At 52.7% G+C, this 17,321-nt stretch overlaps 1 protein-coding gene across 9 annotated transcripts; it reads left to right on the forward strand.

Annotated features, from left to right (window-relative positions):
- The first annotated feature begins 719 nt into the window (after positions 1-719).
- Positions 720-16,080, forward strand: ZMYM3 (zinc finger MYM-type containing 3). 9 transcript variants are annotated; one of them, XM_061136790.1, is made up of 25 exons: positions 720-766; positions 2,561-3,246; positions 4,204-4,247; positions 4,569-4,641; positions 5,082-5,376; positions 5,611-5,788; positions 6,144-6,362; positions 6,655-6,805; positions 7,035-7,150; positions 7,316-7,402; positions 7,530-7,680; positions 7,892-8,064; positions 8,265-8,430; positions 9,114-9,217; positions 9,292-9,457; positions 9,732-9,844; positions 9,988-10,162; positions 10,346-10,492; positions 10,951-11,054; positions 11,530-11,698; positions 11,974-12,125; positions 12,705-12,819; positions 13,356-13,610; positions 14,385-14,502; positions 14,613-16,080. In XM_061136790.1, the coding sequence occupies exons 2-25, from the start codon at positions 2,580-2,582 to the stop codon at positions 14,803-14,805; spliced, it is 4,131 nt and encodes a 1,376-aa protein (XP_060992773.1). In that variant the 5' UTR covers positions 720-766; positions 2,561-2,579; the 3' UTR covers positions 14,806-16,080. The 9 variants fall into 9 exon arrangements, with proteins under 9 accessions (XP_060992773.1, XP_060992771.1, XP_060992772.1 ...); XM_061136788.1 differs by lacking the exon at positions 720-766 and adding an exon at positions 1,135-1,184; XM_061136789.1 differs by lacking the exon at positions 720-766 and adding an exon at positions 1,290-1,365.
- The last annotated feature ends 1,241 nt before the right edge of the window (positions 16,081-17,321 follow it).

Consider the following 17,321-nt stretch of genomic DNA (forward strand, 5'->3'; position numbering starts at 1 on the left):
TGGGAAAGCTAAAGGGGAAAATTCTTGCTTTTATCTCTGTGTATAGGAGAGAGCAAAGATAACCTCAAGGCCATGACGGGAGCCAGGAAGGATAAGGTTTCTGAAAAAGTGAATGCGGCAAGGCTGGATAAGACTCCGGAGGACTACAAGGCTAGGAGAGGCTTAGTGTGGAAAGGAAGAAAGGCCCAGAGAAAAGAGGCAGGCCAGAGCAGGAACTGGACACCAAACCTAAAAATGTGTCGGGACTCCCTTCCAGCCCGAGCCTCTTCTAGTATCTCAGAATACTAAATACTCTCCAGCCCTTAGAGGTCGGAGAGGGGAAGTGGAGAGCGGGGATTGTAAAGTGCTCTAACTCTAATGAGGGCTGGGAATGGATCCTGGCACGCATTTTTTTTTTAAAGCCTGTAGGCCTAGTGCTAATACCCCCTCCCCCTACTCTACTTCTCTAGCTTCAACCCCAGCCACACCCACATGCTAAGGACCATCCAGGAGGGGGAGTGTGTGTGTGTGTGTGTGTGTGTGTGTGTGTGTGTGTGTGTGTGTGTGTGTGTGTGTGTGTGTGTGTGTGTGTGTGTGTGTGTGTGTGTGTGTGTGTGTGTGTGTGTGTGTGTGTGCGCGTGCGTGCTCGTGCCTAAGAGAGACAGAGAGACAGAGACAAAAAAGAGACTGGGGGAGAGAGTGCGCGCGGTGGGGGTGGGGGGTGAGGGACAAGGACAGAAAGGAGGGAGAAACAGAGAGAAAGGAGGAAGAAAATCTGTCGGCCTCGGTGAGGAAAACTACTGAAGAGATAACTCAGGGGGCTCTTGGGGGAAGACTCAGGGAGAAGATCCCAGAACTTACCCTAAGACCGTGGAAGGAGTGGGGGAGTGTCTTTGCAGGACCTGGTTTTGGGGTCACCAGGCAGTAACGGTTACTGCATAGGCGTTGTCACTGAGCCAGAGCCATTTAACCCGCCCTGGGTGGCTGGAGACCAGGCTTAAGACACCCCACAACTCTGAGTCTCAAAATGGTTAGGAGGGCCCGAGGCTGCAGACAAGAGGAGGAGGGGCACGTGAGGGCTGGGTCCCTGCCTCCCCCCACCCTCCGCTGTCACTCATTACCCCAACAGTCGCCCAGGGGGCGGGCTCCGGAGAGGTGGGGTTGGGGGGAGGGTAATCTTGGCAGGCGCCTGCTGCATGGCGTAGGTAGGGACTGTTGAGGGGGGCGGACGCCGGGGGGTTGAACACGAGTGGGAAGCGGAGAGCGACACGAGGAGGGGGAGGGGACCGGGAACCATTTGAATGAGAGGAGGGGATCACGGGTAGAGTGGGCTCCAGGAGGTAGGGCGGGCACGGGTGTTGACGAGGGGCCAGACTCTTGAGCCAGGTAAGGGAAGCAGGTGCGTAGATTTGTTTTTTGTGGGTTAGTGTACTCGGCCCTTTGGTGGAAAAGGGGGTGCCTCCTTCCCCAGGGGCGGGCTTCCAAGCTCCGGAGGCTAGCTTTTCCTCAACTAACGGGGCCCCGGGCGGGGGCTCAAACTCCATCTCCAGTGCCGACGTTCCACTCCGCAATTTCCAGGCGTCCGTTGGGCTGGGAGTCTCGCGCCGGGGGCCGGCGCTGTCTCGCGAGCCCCCTCCTTGAGCCAGCCAATGGGGTTGGTTGCTGACACCGCCCGCCCGCCTGGTGCATAGCGCTGGGCTCCGTGAGCGGCGCTGCCATTTAAAGGGGCCGCGACCCCTGTCCCGGCTGCTAGGGAGGGAGGTGGAGAAGGAGCGCGGGGCCGTCGCTGACTGCAGTTCTAGGCTTGTAACGGTTACACTAACCCTGCCGCAGGTAGGGGTCGGGCCTGACTAAGCCGAACCGAACCTGCAGGCAGGAGCTCGCAGTAGCCGGGAGGGGGGTCTGAAGAGAGACCGTAGCTCCAAAATGTCTTCCTGTAAATGCCTGCGGTGGGGGGTGGGCAACAGGAGAAGAAGGACCAGGGGAGCAATAGGAAAGGGGGACTGGGCTTGAGGAAGTGGGCGACCCTGAAAGGTAACTGGGGGGGAGGGGTTAAGAAGGGCAGTTTGGGGGGGCGAGGAGAGGGCTGAGGGACGACTGTGTAACGCGGGGAGGGGGGGTGGGGCCAGACAGGGTGGGTAAAGACTGGGGAACTGGGGGGCTCTAGGAGAGAGGGGGGGAGAGATAGAAACAGACCGCGGGGGCGGGAAAGGCTCCTGGTGGCTACGGCCCTGGGAGACTCTTAAGGGGGCGTTCAGCCGGAGTTGGGGGGGGAGTGAAAGGTGAAGGGGGAGGGGAACTGGGAGTTGCAGTGGGGTGGCGGGGGCTAGGCGGGCGGGTGGAGCGCCTGGAGAGTGGGGGTACAGGGCCAAGGCGGGGAACGCTTCTTCCCACAGGGGGCGCTGTACTGGGTGGGAGGAGTGGTCATTCGCACTAAAACCTGTGGTAATGCTTGTCGATAGTGGTGGGGGCGGTTCAAGAGAAATCCAAGTGGATGGTGGGGTGTGTCCCAGAGCCTATATAAGAAGGAATTCTGGCGAAGACCACCTCTTCTGCCCCCTTTTCTACCCTTAATCTACAGCCCACATCCAGTCATCCTCATGGATCCCAGTGATTTCCCCAGTCCGTTTGACCCGTTGACCCTGCCAGAGAAGCCCTTGGCTGGAGACCTTCCAGTAGACATGGAATTTGGAGAGGATCTACTGGAATCTCAGACTGCCCCAACTCGAGGATGGGCCCCCCCTGGCCCTTCTCCATCCTCGGGAGCCCTGGACCTGCTTGATACCCCTGCTGGCCTGGAAAAAGACCCTGGAGTCCTGGATGGAGCCACTGAGCTGCTGGGGCTGGGGGGGCTACTCTATAAAGCCCCCTCTCCCCCAGAGGTGGACCATGGTCCTGAGGGAACCCTTGCATGGGATGCAAGCGATCAGACCCTAGACCCTGGACCAGGGGGCAGGACCCCTGAGGTCGTGCCACCTGACCCAGGGTCTGGGGCAAATCCCTCTTCACCTGAGGGGCTACTAGAGCCTTTGGCTCCAGATTCTCCAATAACTCTGCAATCCCCACATATTGAAGAAGAGGAGACCACCTCCATAGCTACAGGGAGAAGGGGCTCCCCTGGGCAGGAGGAGGAGCTTCCCCAAGGGCAACCACAGAGCCCAAATGGCCCCCCCAGCCCTTCAGTGGGAGAGACTCTGGGGGATGGAATCAACAGTTCTCAGACCAAACCTGGGAGCCCTAGCCCCCCTGCACACCCTTCCTTGCCAGGTAGGTTGCCTGATCAGCTGGAAAATCAAGGCTGGGGGATGGTAAGGAGGTGGCTGTGTGTTTGGAGGAAGAAGTGGGGGTGGAGGGTGGAGACATAAGAGTAGGGATGTGTATGGAGGAGTTAGGGGTTTGGAAAGGAGGAATGGGGGTGTGGTGAAGAAGATGAAGGAAAGTAGGGAAGGGGGAGCTCAGTGGCTCTGGAGGAAAAATAGGGGCAAGGTTTCAAGGGGTGGGTTGAGAAGACTAGATTTTGTGGGAGAGAGTCCCTTTTTCTTCTCCCAGTGGGCTTTTGGTACCAGGGTCCTCCTTACTTCAGGACTTGGGGAGGACACCAGGCTTCTTGGTTCTAAGATCTTTCTGTTTTGTTCTAGATGAGAGTGGGGTTTCTGGGTTTGATGAATGATGCTAGGTTCTGAAGCCAAGTGCAGAGTGCTTTCAGAGGAATGGTAGACATGCAGGGCCTAGGATTGTGTCTCTGATAGTCAGAGACTTGAGAGGCTCACATTTCTTCCCAGTTCTACCTAGCACTGTGCCTCTCCCAGGTTGTGACCAGGGTCTTAGGGCTTATATAACTACCTGAGTCCAGGGGAACCTCCCCATACATTATTGCTTCCTTTTCCCCTTGCTACCTTTGGGTGGTTGCATTTGTTTTTGTTGATAAACTATAAATTCTTGAAAGGGATGTTACCTGTATTTCCTTAACTCCCAACCATTGGGATAGAAAGCTGGTGGGAAGGTAGGATTGTTTCTTCATGGAGAATAGCTGCAGCCCCCCCCCCCCCTACTTAGTGCAGAGCTCGAGGTAACCCTGAGAGGGGCCTCAAGAAGCCACAGGCACGGAGTTTTCCCTTTCAGTTTTGAGTAAGTTCTTCCCCAGGAATGGAGGCGGGGGTTGAGCCAGGGAGGGGGTGGTGAGGGCAGGCTCAAGAATTAGGCTGCTTTCTGCTTCCTTTGCAGGAGATGGCCTGACTGGGAAGGCGAGTGAGAAGCCGCCTGAGAGGGTGAGGGGGGAGGGGATTGGAAGGAGTCTGGTTCCCCCTATAGCTCTGGGAAGGGCAGACCCTTCATTTTCCCTCCCAGAAGTTGTTCTGTGGAGAGTGTGTGTGAGGAGAGTTAGGAGGAGGGAGGGAGCACTTGTGTCTATTGCTTCTTAAGGAGAAAGTCCAGCCTCCTTTTCTCCCCTCCTCCTAAGGGCTGGGTCCAGGGTCCCTACTCTCTCTTCCCCCTCCCATCTTTGTACACCCCCCCAAACCCTGTACTAGTGCAGCTGGCCCTTTAGCCTGCCCCTGGTGTCAGCTTTCCTCCCTCCCCATGTTTCCAAGGTGCAGAAGAGAAGCGAGCGCGTTAGAAGAGTAGAGCCTCCAAAACCTGAGGTTGTGGATTCCACTGAGAGCAGTGAGTAGGGCTTGAAGAAGTGTGACCGGGTGGGATGTAGCCGGCATGGATCTCCCAGCTCCTGTGGTGCTGTGCACCATGCAGAATGTGAAGCACCTGTCTCTGCCCTGGATTGGCATGGGAACCCAGGGCAGTGGGGGAAATTGAAAACAAGAGCAGTGAGAATGGAGTTTCCTGTTTCAGCTCTGCCATCCCTGTCCCCGAATCTTCTCATTTGGATCCCTACCTTCCCCTTCCTAGGACGTTACAGAGTAATTAAGGGATGGTGACACCCAGTAGCTTGAGATTCCAGTGTAATAGGGGCAGAGTGGAAAGCCAAGAACCATAGGGATTGGGGAATCCCAGGATCAGCTCAACTACCTGCAGGTCAGGTGATGGCTGGAGGCCTGGTCCCTTAGCCTTTTCTCCCCACGCACCCCCCCCACCCCACCCCCACCCAGTTCCAGTGTCAGATGAGGATTCTGATGCTATGGTAGATGACCCCAACGATGAGGACTTCGTGCCATTCCGGCCCCGGCGCTCTCCTCGCATGTCTCTACGCTCAAGCGTGGCACAGAGGGCCGGGCGCTCTTCAGTAGGCACCAAGATGACGTGTGCCCACTGCCGGACACCGCTGCAGAAGGGCCAGACAGCCTACCAGCGCAAGGGGCTGCCGCAGCTCTTCTGCTCTTCATCCTGTCTCACCACTTTCTCCAAGAAACCCTCTGGCAAAAAGACCTGCACCTTCTGCAAGAAGTACGTGAGAGTCCGGGGCTGTGGGGAGAGCAGGGATCAGGCTGGGAGTAAAGGGTGAGAGAGATTCTGTTGGCAAGACCCTAGTACCATACGGGATAGAGGCAATTCACTAATAGAAAGGGTGTCTGAGAATGTTTTTGACTCTGTGGTCGTTGATCCCAGAGGAGTAAGGTGGTGGCTCATGAAGTGAGGGGGTGGTATCAACTAAATGTACAAACCTGTCCCCACCTCCAGGGAGATCTGGAACACCAAGGACTCAGTTGTGGCACAGACCGGTTCGGGAGGCTCCTTCCATGAGTTCTGCACATCCGTCTGTCTCTCCCTGTATGAGGCCCAGCAGCAGCGCCCAATCCCCCAGTCTGGGGATCCTGCTGATGCCACTCGCTGCAGCATATGCCAGAAGACTGGAGAGGTGAGGAAGCTGGATGGGGGCTGACTTGCAGAGCCTGGCCAGCCCTGAGCCGCCCCTGCAATCCTGGGGCTGCAGGGGCCAGGCCCTGTGGATGAGGGATGTGGGGAGGGGGGAGCAGCCATCGTGAGGGAGTGGATTCAAGGCTAGAGCTTCTCCAGGATTGTGTGCGGCTGGCCGTCCTTGCCTCCCAAGACCTCAGCATCAAGTCGACATCCTGATGTGCAGGTTGGGGGGTCCCTGGGCCCGCTCTCTGCTGTAAAGGTCTAGGGTGAGGTGGGGCGGGCCATCCTTGCACCAGGGTGGGTGGTGGTGGCCAGGCCCCAGCTCAGGGTGTGTGTGTGTGTGTGTGTGGCAGGTCCTGCATGAGGTCAGCAATGGCAGCGTGGTGCACCGGCTCTGCAGCGATTCTTGCTTCTCCAAATTCCGGGCCAACAAGGGACTGAAAACCAACTGTTGTGACCAGTGCGGGGCTTACATCTACACCAAGACTGGGAGCCCTGGCCCCGAGCTCCTCTTCCACGAGGGCCAACAAAAGCGGTTCTGCAACACAACCTGCTTGGGGGCATACAAGAAGGTGGGGCCGAGGGAGTAGTGCATTAGAGGGCTGTGGAAGGGGGTGCGGTTCTTGGGTGAGAAATAAAGGTGCCTGACGGGTCGAGGGCTGGGAGAAATAAAACAAATAAAGGGGGTTTCAATTGTATCTGTTATGTTTTATTTTTGAAGCTGGCTGGTGGACACACAGGTGTTTGTTATCTCATCATCTATACTTTTTGTATGCCTGAAATATCTCATGTTTTAAAAATTTAAAAAAAAATAAAAGTGAAGGGACAAATCCAGCCTCAGCCTCTCCTTCCCCATCCTCACAGAAAAACACACGGGTGTACCCATGTGTCTGGTGCAAGACCCTGTGTAAGAACTTTGAGATGCTATCCCATGTGGACCGTAATGGCAAGACCAGCTTGTTCTGTTCCCTGTGCTGTACCACTTCTTACAAAGTGAAGCAGGCAGGGCTCACTGGTAGGTGCAAAGCCCTCTTCTCTGAGACCCCTGCTGGCCTTCCTTCTACCTCCCATACTCCCTTCTTCTATAGTAACCCCTGCTGCCCAACTTCGGCCCCAACCACACTCCCATGGATTTCCCATTCCATCTCTGTCTGCACTGCCTTACACCTGCTATGTGTTCTCTCTCTCTTTCTCTCTTTCTCTCCCTCTCCTTCTTTCTCTCTCCTTTTCTCTCTGTGCCCCAGGCCCTCCCCGACCCTGCAGCTTCTGCCGCCGCAGCCTCTCTGACCCCTGTTACTACAACAAGGTTGATCGCACAGTCTACCAATTCTGCAGCCCCAGCTGCTGGACCAAGTTCCAGGTACTCCAGACCCTGGACGAGGGATAATGGGTGTGGCAATAGAAAGGGTATGAGATCTGGGGTAGGTAGGCCTGGGCAGAGCAAAGAGCAAGCCTGACTTCCCCTCCCTCCACCAGCCCACTGCACACATCTTGCCCCTCCCTTATTTGTCTTCCTTCCCTCCAGCGCACGAGCCCTGAGGGGGGCATTCACCTGAGCTGTCACTACTGCCACAGCCTCTTCAGTGGCAAGCCTGAGGTCTTGGACTGGCAGGTAAGATCCCCACCTCCACCCATATTTTGCTACATGACCAGATGTCTGTCTGAAGGGGTCCTTTCACTTGGCTCTCGCTGGGTCCAGATGTCACAGCCCTGTTCCCCCACCCCGTGCCCCATCCTAGGACCAGGTGTTCCAGTTCTGCTGTCGTGATTGCTGTGAGGACTTCAAGCGCCTCCGGGGTGTGGTGTCCCAGTGTGAGCATTGCCGGCAGGAGAAACTCCTGCATGAGAAGCTCCGATTCAGTGGGGTGGAGAAGAGCTTCTGCAGTGAAGGTAAGGAGTCGGGGAAGGGCCAGAGAGTCCTGTACCTTGCAGCTGAGAAGAATGGCAGATTAAGTAAGGCAGGCTTGCAGGGTGGTCCGTTCTGCTCAGGACACTCTGGAGGCTGTTTGACGTTTCAGGTATACTGCCTTGAGAAAGTTGGGTCTCATGGCCACAAGGAGATCTCATGTCTCTGGACTCTTCTCTGTTGCCCCCTTTCCAGGCTGTGTGCTGCTATACAAACAGGACTTCACTAAGAAGCTGGGATTATGCTGTATCACTTGTACTTATTGCTCCCAGACCTGCCAACGTGGAGTCACCGAGCAGCTGGATGGCAGCACCTGGGACTTCTGCAGCGAGGACTGTAAGAGCAAGTACCTGCTGTGGTACTGCAAGGTAAGGGGCACTGCATGTCACAAAGGAGGGAAAGGGCAGCAAGGAGTACGGGCTGTTGTGCCACCATCAGGCTGTGGGTTCATGTCCAGGGAGGGGGTTCCGACTAGCCCAGCTTCCATAGAGTGGCATGGCTTATCCCAGGGCAAAGGACCCAGCGCATTTTAGGGAGGCAGGTCTGACCACCCTGTCAACACCCTCAGGCTGCCCGGTGCCATGCCTGTAAGCGCCAGGGGAAGCTGCTGGAGACCATCCACTGGCGTGGGCAGATCCGTCATTTCTGCAACCAACAGTGTCTGCTGCGCTTCTACAGCCAGCAGAACCAACCCAACCTGGATACCCAGAGTGGGCCTGAAAGCCTCCTGAACAGTGAGTCCCGGGCAGGGGGCACAGTCTGTTAGAACTGGCCTGGACTCCTCTGACCCTGGGCCCAGCACCTTTCTTCTTCCTCTCCTGCTTTTACCTCATCCCTGGCCAGAGCTCCTGTTCCTGTGTTGTTTTTTAGCTTCTGAACTGTGCAGGTACTAGAGGAGTCTCATTTAAAGGTTCTGAGAGCTTTAAAAAAGGGGTTCTGAGAGTTAGATCCTACTGATTTTCTATAAGGGATGTATTGTAAGGAATGGGTACCTGCCATGGTAGAGTGGGGCATATGGGGGTTGTGGTTAATTTTCAGAGAGAAGGAAGTGTCAACACAAGCTCAACATAAACACCTTTAGGGAGAATGAAGACTATTGTCATTTCTAGAATATCACCATGGCCCCTCCACACTCCAGGGGTACTAAACTCCTGATGGCCATTTAATGGAAAGTCTCAAATTATGGGTTATTGGGGAAGCAATGTTTTTAATCCTTCTTGGCAGCCAGGAGCAAAGAATCTTTTTGGCCACTATTGCTGGGACCTAGAAAAGATTAGAGCTGGGATGGAGTGGAGGGAAAATTCTAGACTTACCATTCACATTCGGTGTTCTCTTAACAAAGCCCTCCTGGAGCAGGAGTGAGGAAAACAGAGAGCTAGTGCCTCAGATGAGAGCATTCATTTGTTTTGATCTACAGGTCAGTCTTCTGAGGCAAAGCCCCAGACACCCGCTCAAACCAAAGTGGAGAACAGCAACACCATAAAGACCCTAGAGGAAAATGGAAATCTGGGCAAGGTCAAGGCAAGAGCCAAGGGGGAAGATGGTCTCAAAGGGATTACCGTAGCAGTGGTACTCATGTTCCTTTGTGTTTGCAGATCCCTGTGAAGACCCGACCAGCCCCCGCTGCTCCCACTCCTCCACCACCACCGCCTCCACCCCCAGCAGCACCCCGCAAAAACAAAGCTGCCATGTGTAAACCACTAATGCAGAATCGGGGGGTCTCCTGCAAGGTGGAGATGAAGTCCAAAGGGAGTCAGACAGGTGAGCAAGGGTACCAAGGCGCCACAGGCTGTATTTCATGGTCTTAGGCCTCCTCCTGTGCCTGGGAGCTGGACAAGGGAGTTTCTTAGATGGCTGAAGTGTCCTGCATATTGTCCTGGAATCCCAGGGTCATCTGTCAACATTTGTTTCAAGGGCAGCTTTGTGATACTGAGCACATGTTAGAGCTTTTGGGCGTGATGAACAAGTATCAGGTCCTGGGGTGGATGTGACCCATCTGTCAAGGTCTCTGAGAAGACCCTTTTCTTGTCAACAGAAGAGTGGAAGCCACAGGTGATCGTGCTGCCCATCCCAGTGCCCATCTTTGTGCCAGTGCCTATGCATCTGTACTGCCAGAAAGTGCCGGTGCCTTTCACAATGCCTATCCCGGTGAGTGTTCCTGCCCTTCCTGCTGGGGGCCTCTTTCACCTTTCCAGGCTGGAGGCCACCACCCCAACTCCCTCCCTCTCGCTAGCTGTCCATCTCATGTGCTAGTGTGGTTCTTGGCATTTAGTTGGTATTCATGCCTCCAGGTGCCTGTGCCGATGTTCCTGCCCACTACCTTGGAGAGCACAGATAAGATTGTGGAGACCATTGAGGAGCTGAAGGTGAAGATCCCGTCTAACCCCTTGGAGGCTGATATCCTGGCTATGGCAGAGATGATCGCAGAGGCCGAGGAGTTGGACAAGGCCTCATCTGACCTTTGTGGTATGCCATGGCAGCGGTGGTGAGGGAGACAGGGTGCTACCAGTCTGTGTCTGTCTAAGGGGGTGGAGAATGGTGATCTTATTGCCTGGTGGAATGGGGGAACAGTTGGGATCAGCCCCTAAAAGCCTTTTGGGGGCGCCAAGGAGGAGCTGCAGAGGCTGAGCCAACCTCCCTGCCACCCAGATCTTGTGAGCAACCAGAGTGCGGAGGGACTTCTGGAAGACTGTGACCTGTTTGGGCCAGCTCGGGATGATGTCCTGGCCATGGCCGTCAAGATGGCCAATGTGTTGGATGAGCCTGGACAAGACTTGGAGGCAGACTTCCCCAAGAGTGAGTAGGATTCAGGGTGTGCCCACTGCATATAGTAGCATGTGCACCATCAGGAAAGAAGTGTTGCTTGTGACCCCAAGAATGACACTAAACAGAAGACTCTCACAGAGAGCAGTGCCAGAGATACCAGGATACTTTTCTACACTTGAGTCTTGTTTTTTTTTTTTCTTTTTGTAGTTGTTATAAAACACATAAAATTTACCAACTTAACCATGTTTAAGTTTATAATTCAGTAGTGTTAGGACTGTTCCCAATGTTGTGAATTTTGTGTGTACGTGCCTGTGAGCATGTTCTTTGTGTATAGCTTTGTCCTGTGACTACAATGAAGATGTCTGGGAGGCTCATCTCAAGTCAAGTGGACAAGTAGTGGGAGTGAGGTGGGAGGACTACAGGGTTTAGGTCTTAAAAAATCGATTTCTAAAAAAAAAATATCGATTTCTTCTTCCTTTCCCCTCTAGATCCTTTGGACATTAACCCCAGTGTGGACTTCCTTTTTGATTGTGGCCTGGTAGGGCCTGAGGACGTGTCTACTGAACAAGACCTTCCCCGAACCATGAGGAAGGTGAGGACTGGAGCTGCTATATCCACAGAAGAGGGATAGAGGCACGAAGGGCAGTGGGGTGGGGGTGGGGCTTTCATGGCCAAGTCAGAAGCCTTAGTTTCCCCTTCCCTAGCCTCCTTTCTCTACCACTGTGCACATTGTGTTGTGTTAGTCGCTCAATCATGTCTGACTCTTTGCAACACCTTGGACTATAGCCCACCAGGCTCCTCTGTCCATAGAATTCTCCAGGCAAGAATACTGGAGTGGGTTGCCTTTCCATTCTCCAGGGACTGTGTGCATTAAGGTATAGCCAAACTCTAGTTTCTCCCCAGTTCATCAGAGCTCATCAGAGCTGTCCCTGGAGTCCTGTGCTGTGGAAGCTTGCTGTGTTCTTACATTGGTCCCACCCCGCCCCGGTGGTGAACACTGTCCTGACTTGTTTCCACAATGCTCCTGGCCTTACCTCTTCTACCCACTCCTTTCTCTTCCTCTCCAGGGTCAAAAGCGGCTGGTGCTTTCAGAGAGCTGTTCCCGGGACTCCATGAGCAGCCAGCCTAGTTGTACTGGACTCAACTATTCCTATGGTGTCAATGCTTGGAAGTGCTGGGTGCAGTCAAAATATGCCAATGGAGAAACTAGCAAGGGTGATGAGCTGCGCTTTGGCCGTAAGTAACCAGGGGAGGAGGAGGGGAAGGGGAGAGGGAGCAGGGCTCTGATTCAGCTGAAGGTGTCCATAGGGCATCCTGTGCAGATGTGGAGGAGTTGCAGAATAAGGGGAGCTGCCATCTAGGTTTCGAGGCTGAAGGCTCTTTGTGTGATTGTTGGATTTGTTCTGGAGCTGGATGTGACTAAGGGATGAAGGGGTTAATGATGGAGCTAAGGGAAATTCTCCATGTGGAACTGTCTTAATGCCAGCCACCTCCACTGTATATCTCTGCAGCCAAACCTATGCGTATCAAGGAGGATATTCTGGCCTGTTCAGCTGCTGAACTCAACTACGGTTTGGCCCAGTTTGTGAGAGAAATCACTCGACCCAATGGTGAACGATATGAACCTGATAGCATCTACTATCTGTGTCTTGGCATCCAACAGGTACCACTAACATGCTGCCTCACTTGTCATCACTCAACACAGTAGGCAGGGTTCTACCTGAAATGATTCTGTCCCACTTCCTGTTCCTTACCTCATCTCCTGCCTTGAGCAGGCATCTTCTACTCCAGACAGGACAAGAAATGACAATGCTCTTCCAAAATCAAAGCTGCATTCCAGGACTGTTGACCAAGAAGCAATATTCATTGCTGTCTGGGTTGCTTTGTCGTCCTCAAACCCATGCTCGGAGGGGAGGGATGGGCAGAGCGAGGTCTCCTGAATGGTGGGGTAATGTTTGGTTTCCATGGGGAAAAGTCAAACGTGCCTTAGCTGACAAGGGGGTTTGGGGTTGTGAAGAAGCAGCTGTGATACACCTGTTCCAAACTTTCTTCTCCAGCAGGGCCTCAGCACCTGAGAGCTGTAGGTTTACCTGGGGAAAACCACTCTGGATCACTTAATCCAGCAACTGTTTCCTATGGTCTCCTAACTGTCAAGGTTGCCATACCTGAGGCCTTTGGCATCATTGTCTTTTCTCTAGGGCCCAGAGTCTAGCTGTATGTGTGTCTGTTTTTCTTTTTCCAGTACCTCTTGGAAAATAACCGAATGGTGAACATTTTCACGGACCTTTACTACCTGACTTTTGTTCAAGAACTCAACAAGTCTCTGAGTACCTGGCAGCCCACGCTCCTCCCTAACAGTAAGGGCCAGGGTCTTGGCAACCCCTCTGCCCTTTGCTCTGTTCTCCCAGTGTACCACTCCGAGCCCTGGACTCTTGGGTCTGCCACTCTTCACAAAAGGGTCTGAGTACAGGAGCGTGTAGTTGGGTTCCTTGGGATTTAGAGCTAAGGGAATCAGAGCCCCTGTCCTTGAACATGAGGAGGGGATCAAGACTTAGGTCTGAAGAGCTATCTCTGGGACCAAAAAGTGACCAGGGTTTGAGTGGTAAGTGAAGAAAGAAAGAAGTTGGACTCCTGAAGGTTTACGTGAGTGAAGCTCCTAATGCAGGTGGAAACTATGAAAAAAAAAATCCCCCCCAAACCCCACCAAAAGTCAACAAACAAATCCAGTCCTCCTGTGCAGTATAGCAAGGTGTCAGGGTTTTACATGTGGTGGTCCTTTAGTGACCAAACAAGTCTGGTGTGCTCAGTGCTTGTGAGTGGAATGTGTGGGAGCAAAGGGGATAGGTGTGGGTAGCCAGTTCCTCCTGACAGCCTCTCCCCCTTGCCTTTGCAGATACGGTGTTCTCCCGAGTAGAGGAAGAGCACCTCTGGGAGTGTAAGCAGCTGGGGGTCTACTCCCCCTTTGTCCTTCTCAACACACTCATGTTCTTCAACACTAAGTTTTTTGGGCTTCAGACAGCAGAGGAACACATGCAGCTCTCCTTCACCAATGTGGTGCGGCAGTCCCGCAAGTGTACCACCCCTCGGGGCACCACCAAGGTGGTGAGCATTCGCTACTATGCTCCTGTCCGCCAGAGGAAAGGGCGAGGTATGATGCTACCCCCTCCTTTGCTTTTCCTCCCCCTCTGCTTTCCCCTTCCCTGCCCCACCATGCCACCAGGTTGGCCTTCTTCATTATCTCTAGCTTCTCTATCCTTCCATTCCTGGGTTTCCAGAAAAAAGGAACAACAGCCAGTCCTTCAATCTGGTGGGAAGTGATTGTTGCATATAGGTCACCCAGTTGCCTGTTTCCTGTCTTTCCTCATTTCAGGGCAATTTACTTTTTAGGAGGTGTGGCGAACAGGTGGGAAGCTGCTGGGTGTGTTTGGCTGAAGGGGGAGTTGACAAGAGTGAATGACAGGCTTTCCATGGCTCTGCTGCTGGGCGTAACTGCCACAGTACCTTGATTTCTATTCTGGCCCTGAGATCAGTTCCCAAGGTCCCTTTTGGACCTGAGACTCTATCAGGACTAATGTATGGGGTGCTGGGGCCATCGCTGTTTGTCCCAGAAAGCAGCCCCAATTTTACAGTAGGGTCTGTTTTGTCAGTTTGTCCATTTGACTTCTGAGATCACCTCTTTAGGAAATCAACTTTGGGAAGATGATAGAGAGTATCTAACAGTGAGAACCAAGGTGCTCTTCAGAGCAGCATGCTGCAGAATGTTGAGTTGGTGCAGAGAGACTGACTGACTCTTGTGCCTTTATTTCTCCATGAGACCATTTTGTGTCCTGAGGCCTTCAACCTGTGCCCTGGACTGTGCTCTTGGAGATCCTTCGTTGAGACTGCACTTTTAATGAGTCCAGGTCATTTGCCTCCTCCACAGACACAGGTCCTGGGAAACGGAAGAGAGATGACGAAGCCCCCATCTTAGAGCAGCGTGAGAACCGCATGAATCCCCTCCGCTGCCCCGTCAAGTTCTATGAATTCTATCTCTCAAAATGGTGAGTTGGCAGGTTTGCAGGAATGGCATTAGCCTGGGGACCCACAGGCTCTACTTCTCCCAGTTACTGATCTCTGTCCACCTGCGCCCCCTCCCACCCCACCATTGCAGTCCTGAAAGCCTCCGGACTCGCAACGATGTGTTCTACCTGCAACCTGAGCGGTCCTGCATCGCTGAGTCACCTCTCTGGTATTCTGTGATCCCCATGGACCGCAGCATGTTGGAGAGCATGCTCAATCGCATTCTGGCTGTGCGTGAGATTTATGAGGAGCTGGGTCGTCCTGGGGAGGAAGACCTGGACTGAGCCCACATGCTTCCCGTATCCATCTTCCACATGACGTCTGTCCCACGGCCACGTCCCACAGGGCGACAGGCCCAGGAACCAATGCTACTCATTCTGAAGGGCCCTGACTGCCCTTTTCTACTCATCCATTCCCTGCCTTCCCTAGGAATCCCTGGCTTTTACCTTCTCCCAAACCACTTGACGACCATAAGGCCCCAGTCCTCTGTACTGAGAGACTCCCAGTGATGGGCAAAAAACAGCTAGGCCATTTTCTTCATGTTTCAGAGTAAACTCCTGGGGCCAAACTCTGAGTAAATAGTGTTCATAGCTCTGGTGATCCTGTTGGCTTTGGGTTTCCTGACCCATCCCACATAGGTCAAGGCCCTTGTTCCTAGGTTTTGCCAAGGGAAGAACCCAGCTGCCTTCTCAACCTTGTGCCCACTCACTTCTCTACTCTTCCCTGAGCACAAACTAAAGGGTCTTGTATGAAAGATACGAAAGAAACTATGAAAGTAATGAGGAGACCATTTACCTAAAACACAGAGCTTAGGCACTCTTCCCTCCCACAAGATAATTGGTGGTTGGAAGCCCCTCACTACCTGGTTCCTCTTCCCCACCCCAGCAAGCACCAACCCTTGGTGCTGCAATTTAAAAAATCTTCTAAATGATTTTTTTCCTTCAAAGGCAGAGAATGACTCTTAAGTATGGGGAGAAGACGCCTGTCCCCTTGGTTTATGTGTTTGTCTCTCTCTGCCATCTTAGGTTGGCATGAGCCATGGTGTCAACATGCTTAGCAGCTTTCTGTAACTGCCTCCCTTTAGTTCAGTGGACAGAGTTCCGAAGGCGAAAACCACCTTCTGACTTGGGCTGGGGCTGGGTTCCCCACTTTTGTTCTTCCCCCATTGTAAGAACCAGGCCAAGCCTGTGGGGGCCCTGAGTCATGCAGGATGGGATCTGTGGTCAAAGGATAGGTGAAGAACTGTGGGCATGGGTCCTGCCCCCACTGCCTCCATCTTTTCTCTTCCCCATCTTGCCTCTGTAGTTGCAGAAAACTTAGCGTCCAGCAAAGGGGGTACCTAGTTCTTTCCCTGTTGGCTTTGCTGTTCCCCAGCCTCCTTTTTGTGTTTTTATAACTGTCACCAGTTTAGCCACTGTTTAAATTGTATATATTGTTCTGAGGCACCTGGCCTGTCCCTTCAGTGAGCCATGCCCACCTTGTGTTGTAGTGAGAAGCTGTTGTCACAACTAACCTTCTGTCTCTGGAATTGTTTGTTTCAAATAAAGAGTTAAAATTGTCTTTTGCCTTCTCTTGGGGAGGGAGAGCAGTGTTTTGAGGGGTGAAGGATATAGTGGCGCAATGCTGGACCACTTCAGATCTCTCAAGGTGTAAAGTGAGGTGTCCCACTGCAGGCTGAGAATCATTTTTATCCATCTCACTGAATGAATCCACTAGGAATATGGTCCTTGTTATAACAAGTTTACAAACACTCAAGAGAAAGATTTATGCAGCAGCTATCTATTAAGGACCTACTATGTTTAAGGACCTGGTTTCAGATTATACATTTCAGAGAAGACAGATGAACTAGACTGGGATCCTATCCCCAGCAGGTTCCCAGGCTAGAGGGGAGAGAGAACAGTGAACAGTTAGTTGTGAGACTAGCAGAATGAAATACAATACCTAGCGCTATGGGAGAGCAGAGGAATAAGGAACTCATTTCAGGTTTACAGGGGGGTTGTGTGCAAGCTCACTGAGGGAGGTGGCAGTTGACCCAGGTCTCAGTAAGTAGGAGGGGCTGGGGACCAGCACAATCAAAGGCTGTGATTTCCAATGAGGGGGTGAGGGGATCAGATGTGTTGCTTTAGGAAGGAGATCTCCAGGACAATATAGAGGGTCGGGGGTGGGGTAGATCAGAAGGCCAGGACATCAGTGAAAGGATTGTAGCTAAAATTCTATGAGCCTCAATGGGGACAGAGAAGAAAAAGAGGATGAATTCAAAATGAGTTTCAGACATTTTGAAGGTCAAGTCTGTAGGCTATGGAAGAGAGGGAAGAATCAAGCATGAAACTCAGGTTTCTAGCCTTGATGACTGGAAAAGTGAGACATCTTTTTTTTAAAAAACAGAACAAATCCACACTTTTATTTACTTAATACAGCTTCACACAGATTCTGTGTCCAATGGCCTTGGCATGAAGTTTGCTTCAGAATTTGACAAGCCCTGCTGCTGTTCATTAGGATGAATTACATTTCCCCGGATTGCTCTGGTTTTGTTAGGTTTTTCACCAGGAGTTGCTGTGTTATTCTTTGCTTTCAACACGTAAGTACATCTCTTGCCTACATATAGTTTGATTTCATCTTGAGCATAAAAACTTTCAATTTTAAGAAGGGCTGTGTGCTCCTTCTGGTTCCAGACACCCTGCTTATAGCAAGCAAAAAAAATGGCCTTGGATCACTGCCTTCCAGACATGTTTGTCCTTTTAGAAGTCTTGTTCCCAGCAGGCCTCCATAGGCTCCAAGATGACTGAAACAGTGAAAGTGA

This window comes from Dama dama, chromosome X (genome assembly GCF_033118175.1).
Source record: "Dama dama isolate Ldn47 chromosome X, ASM3311817v1, whole genome shotgun sequence".
NCBI classification, from domain to species: Eukaryota; Metazoa; Chordata; class Mammalia; order Artiodactyla; family Cervidae; genus Dama; species Dama dama.

Bases quoted from the DNA above. Each gene is read 5' to 3' on its own strand.
- ZMYM3 (XM_061136790.1), top strand. From the start codon at position 2,580: ATGGATCCCAGTGATTTCCCCAGTCCGTTTGACCCGTTGACCCTGCCA. The intron at 4,248-4,568 runs GTGAGGGGGGAG...CATGTTTCCAAG, and splicing joins GTGAGAAGCCGCCTGAGAGG to GTGCAGAAGAGAAGCGAGCG. The intron at 5,377-5,610 runs GTACGTGAGAGT...CCCCACCTCCAG, and splicing joins ACCTGCACCTTCTGCAAGAA to GGAGATCTGGAACACCAAGG.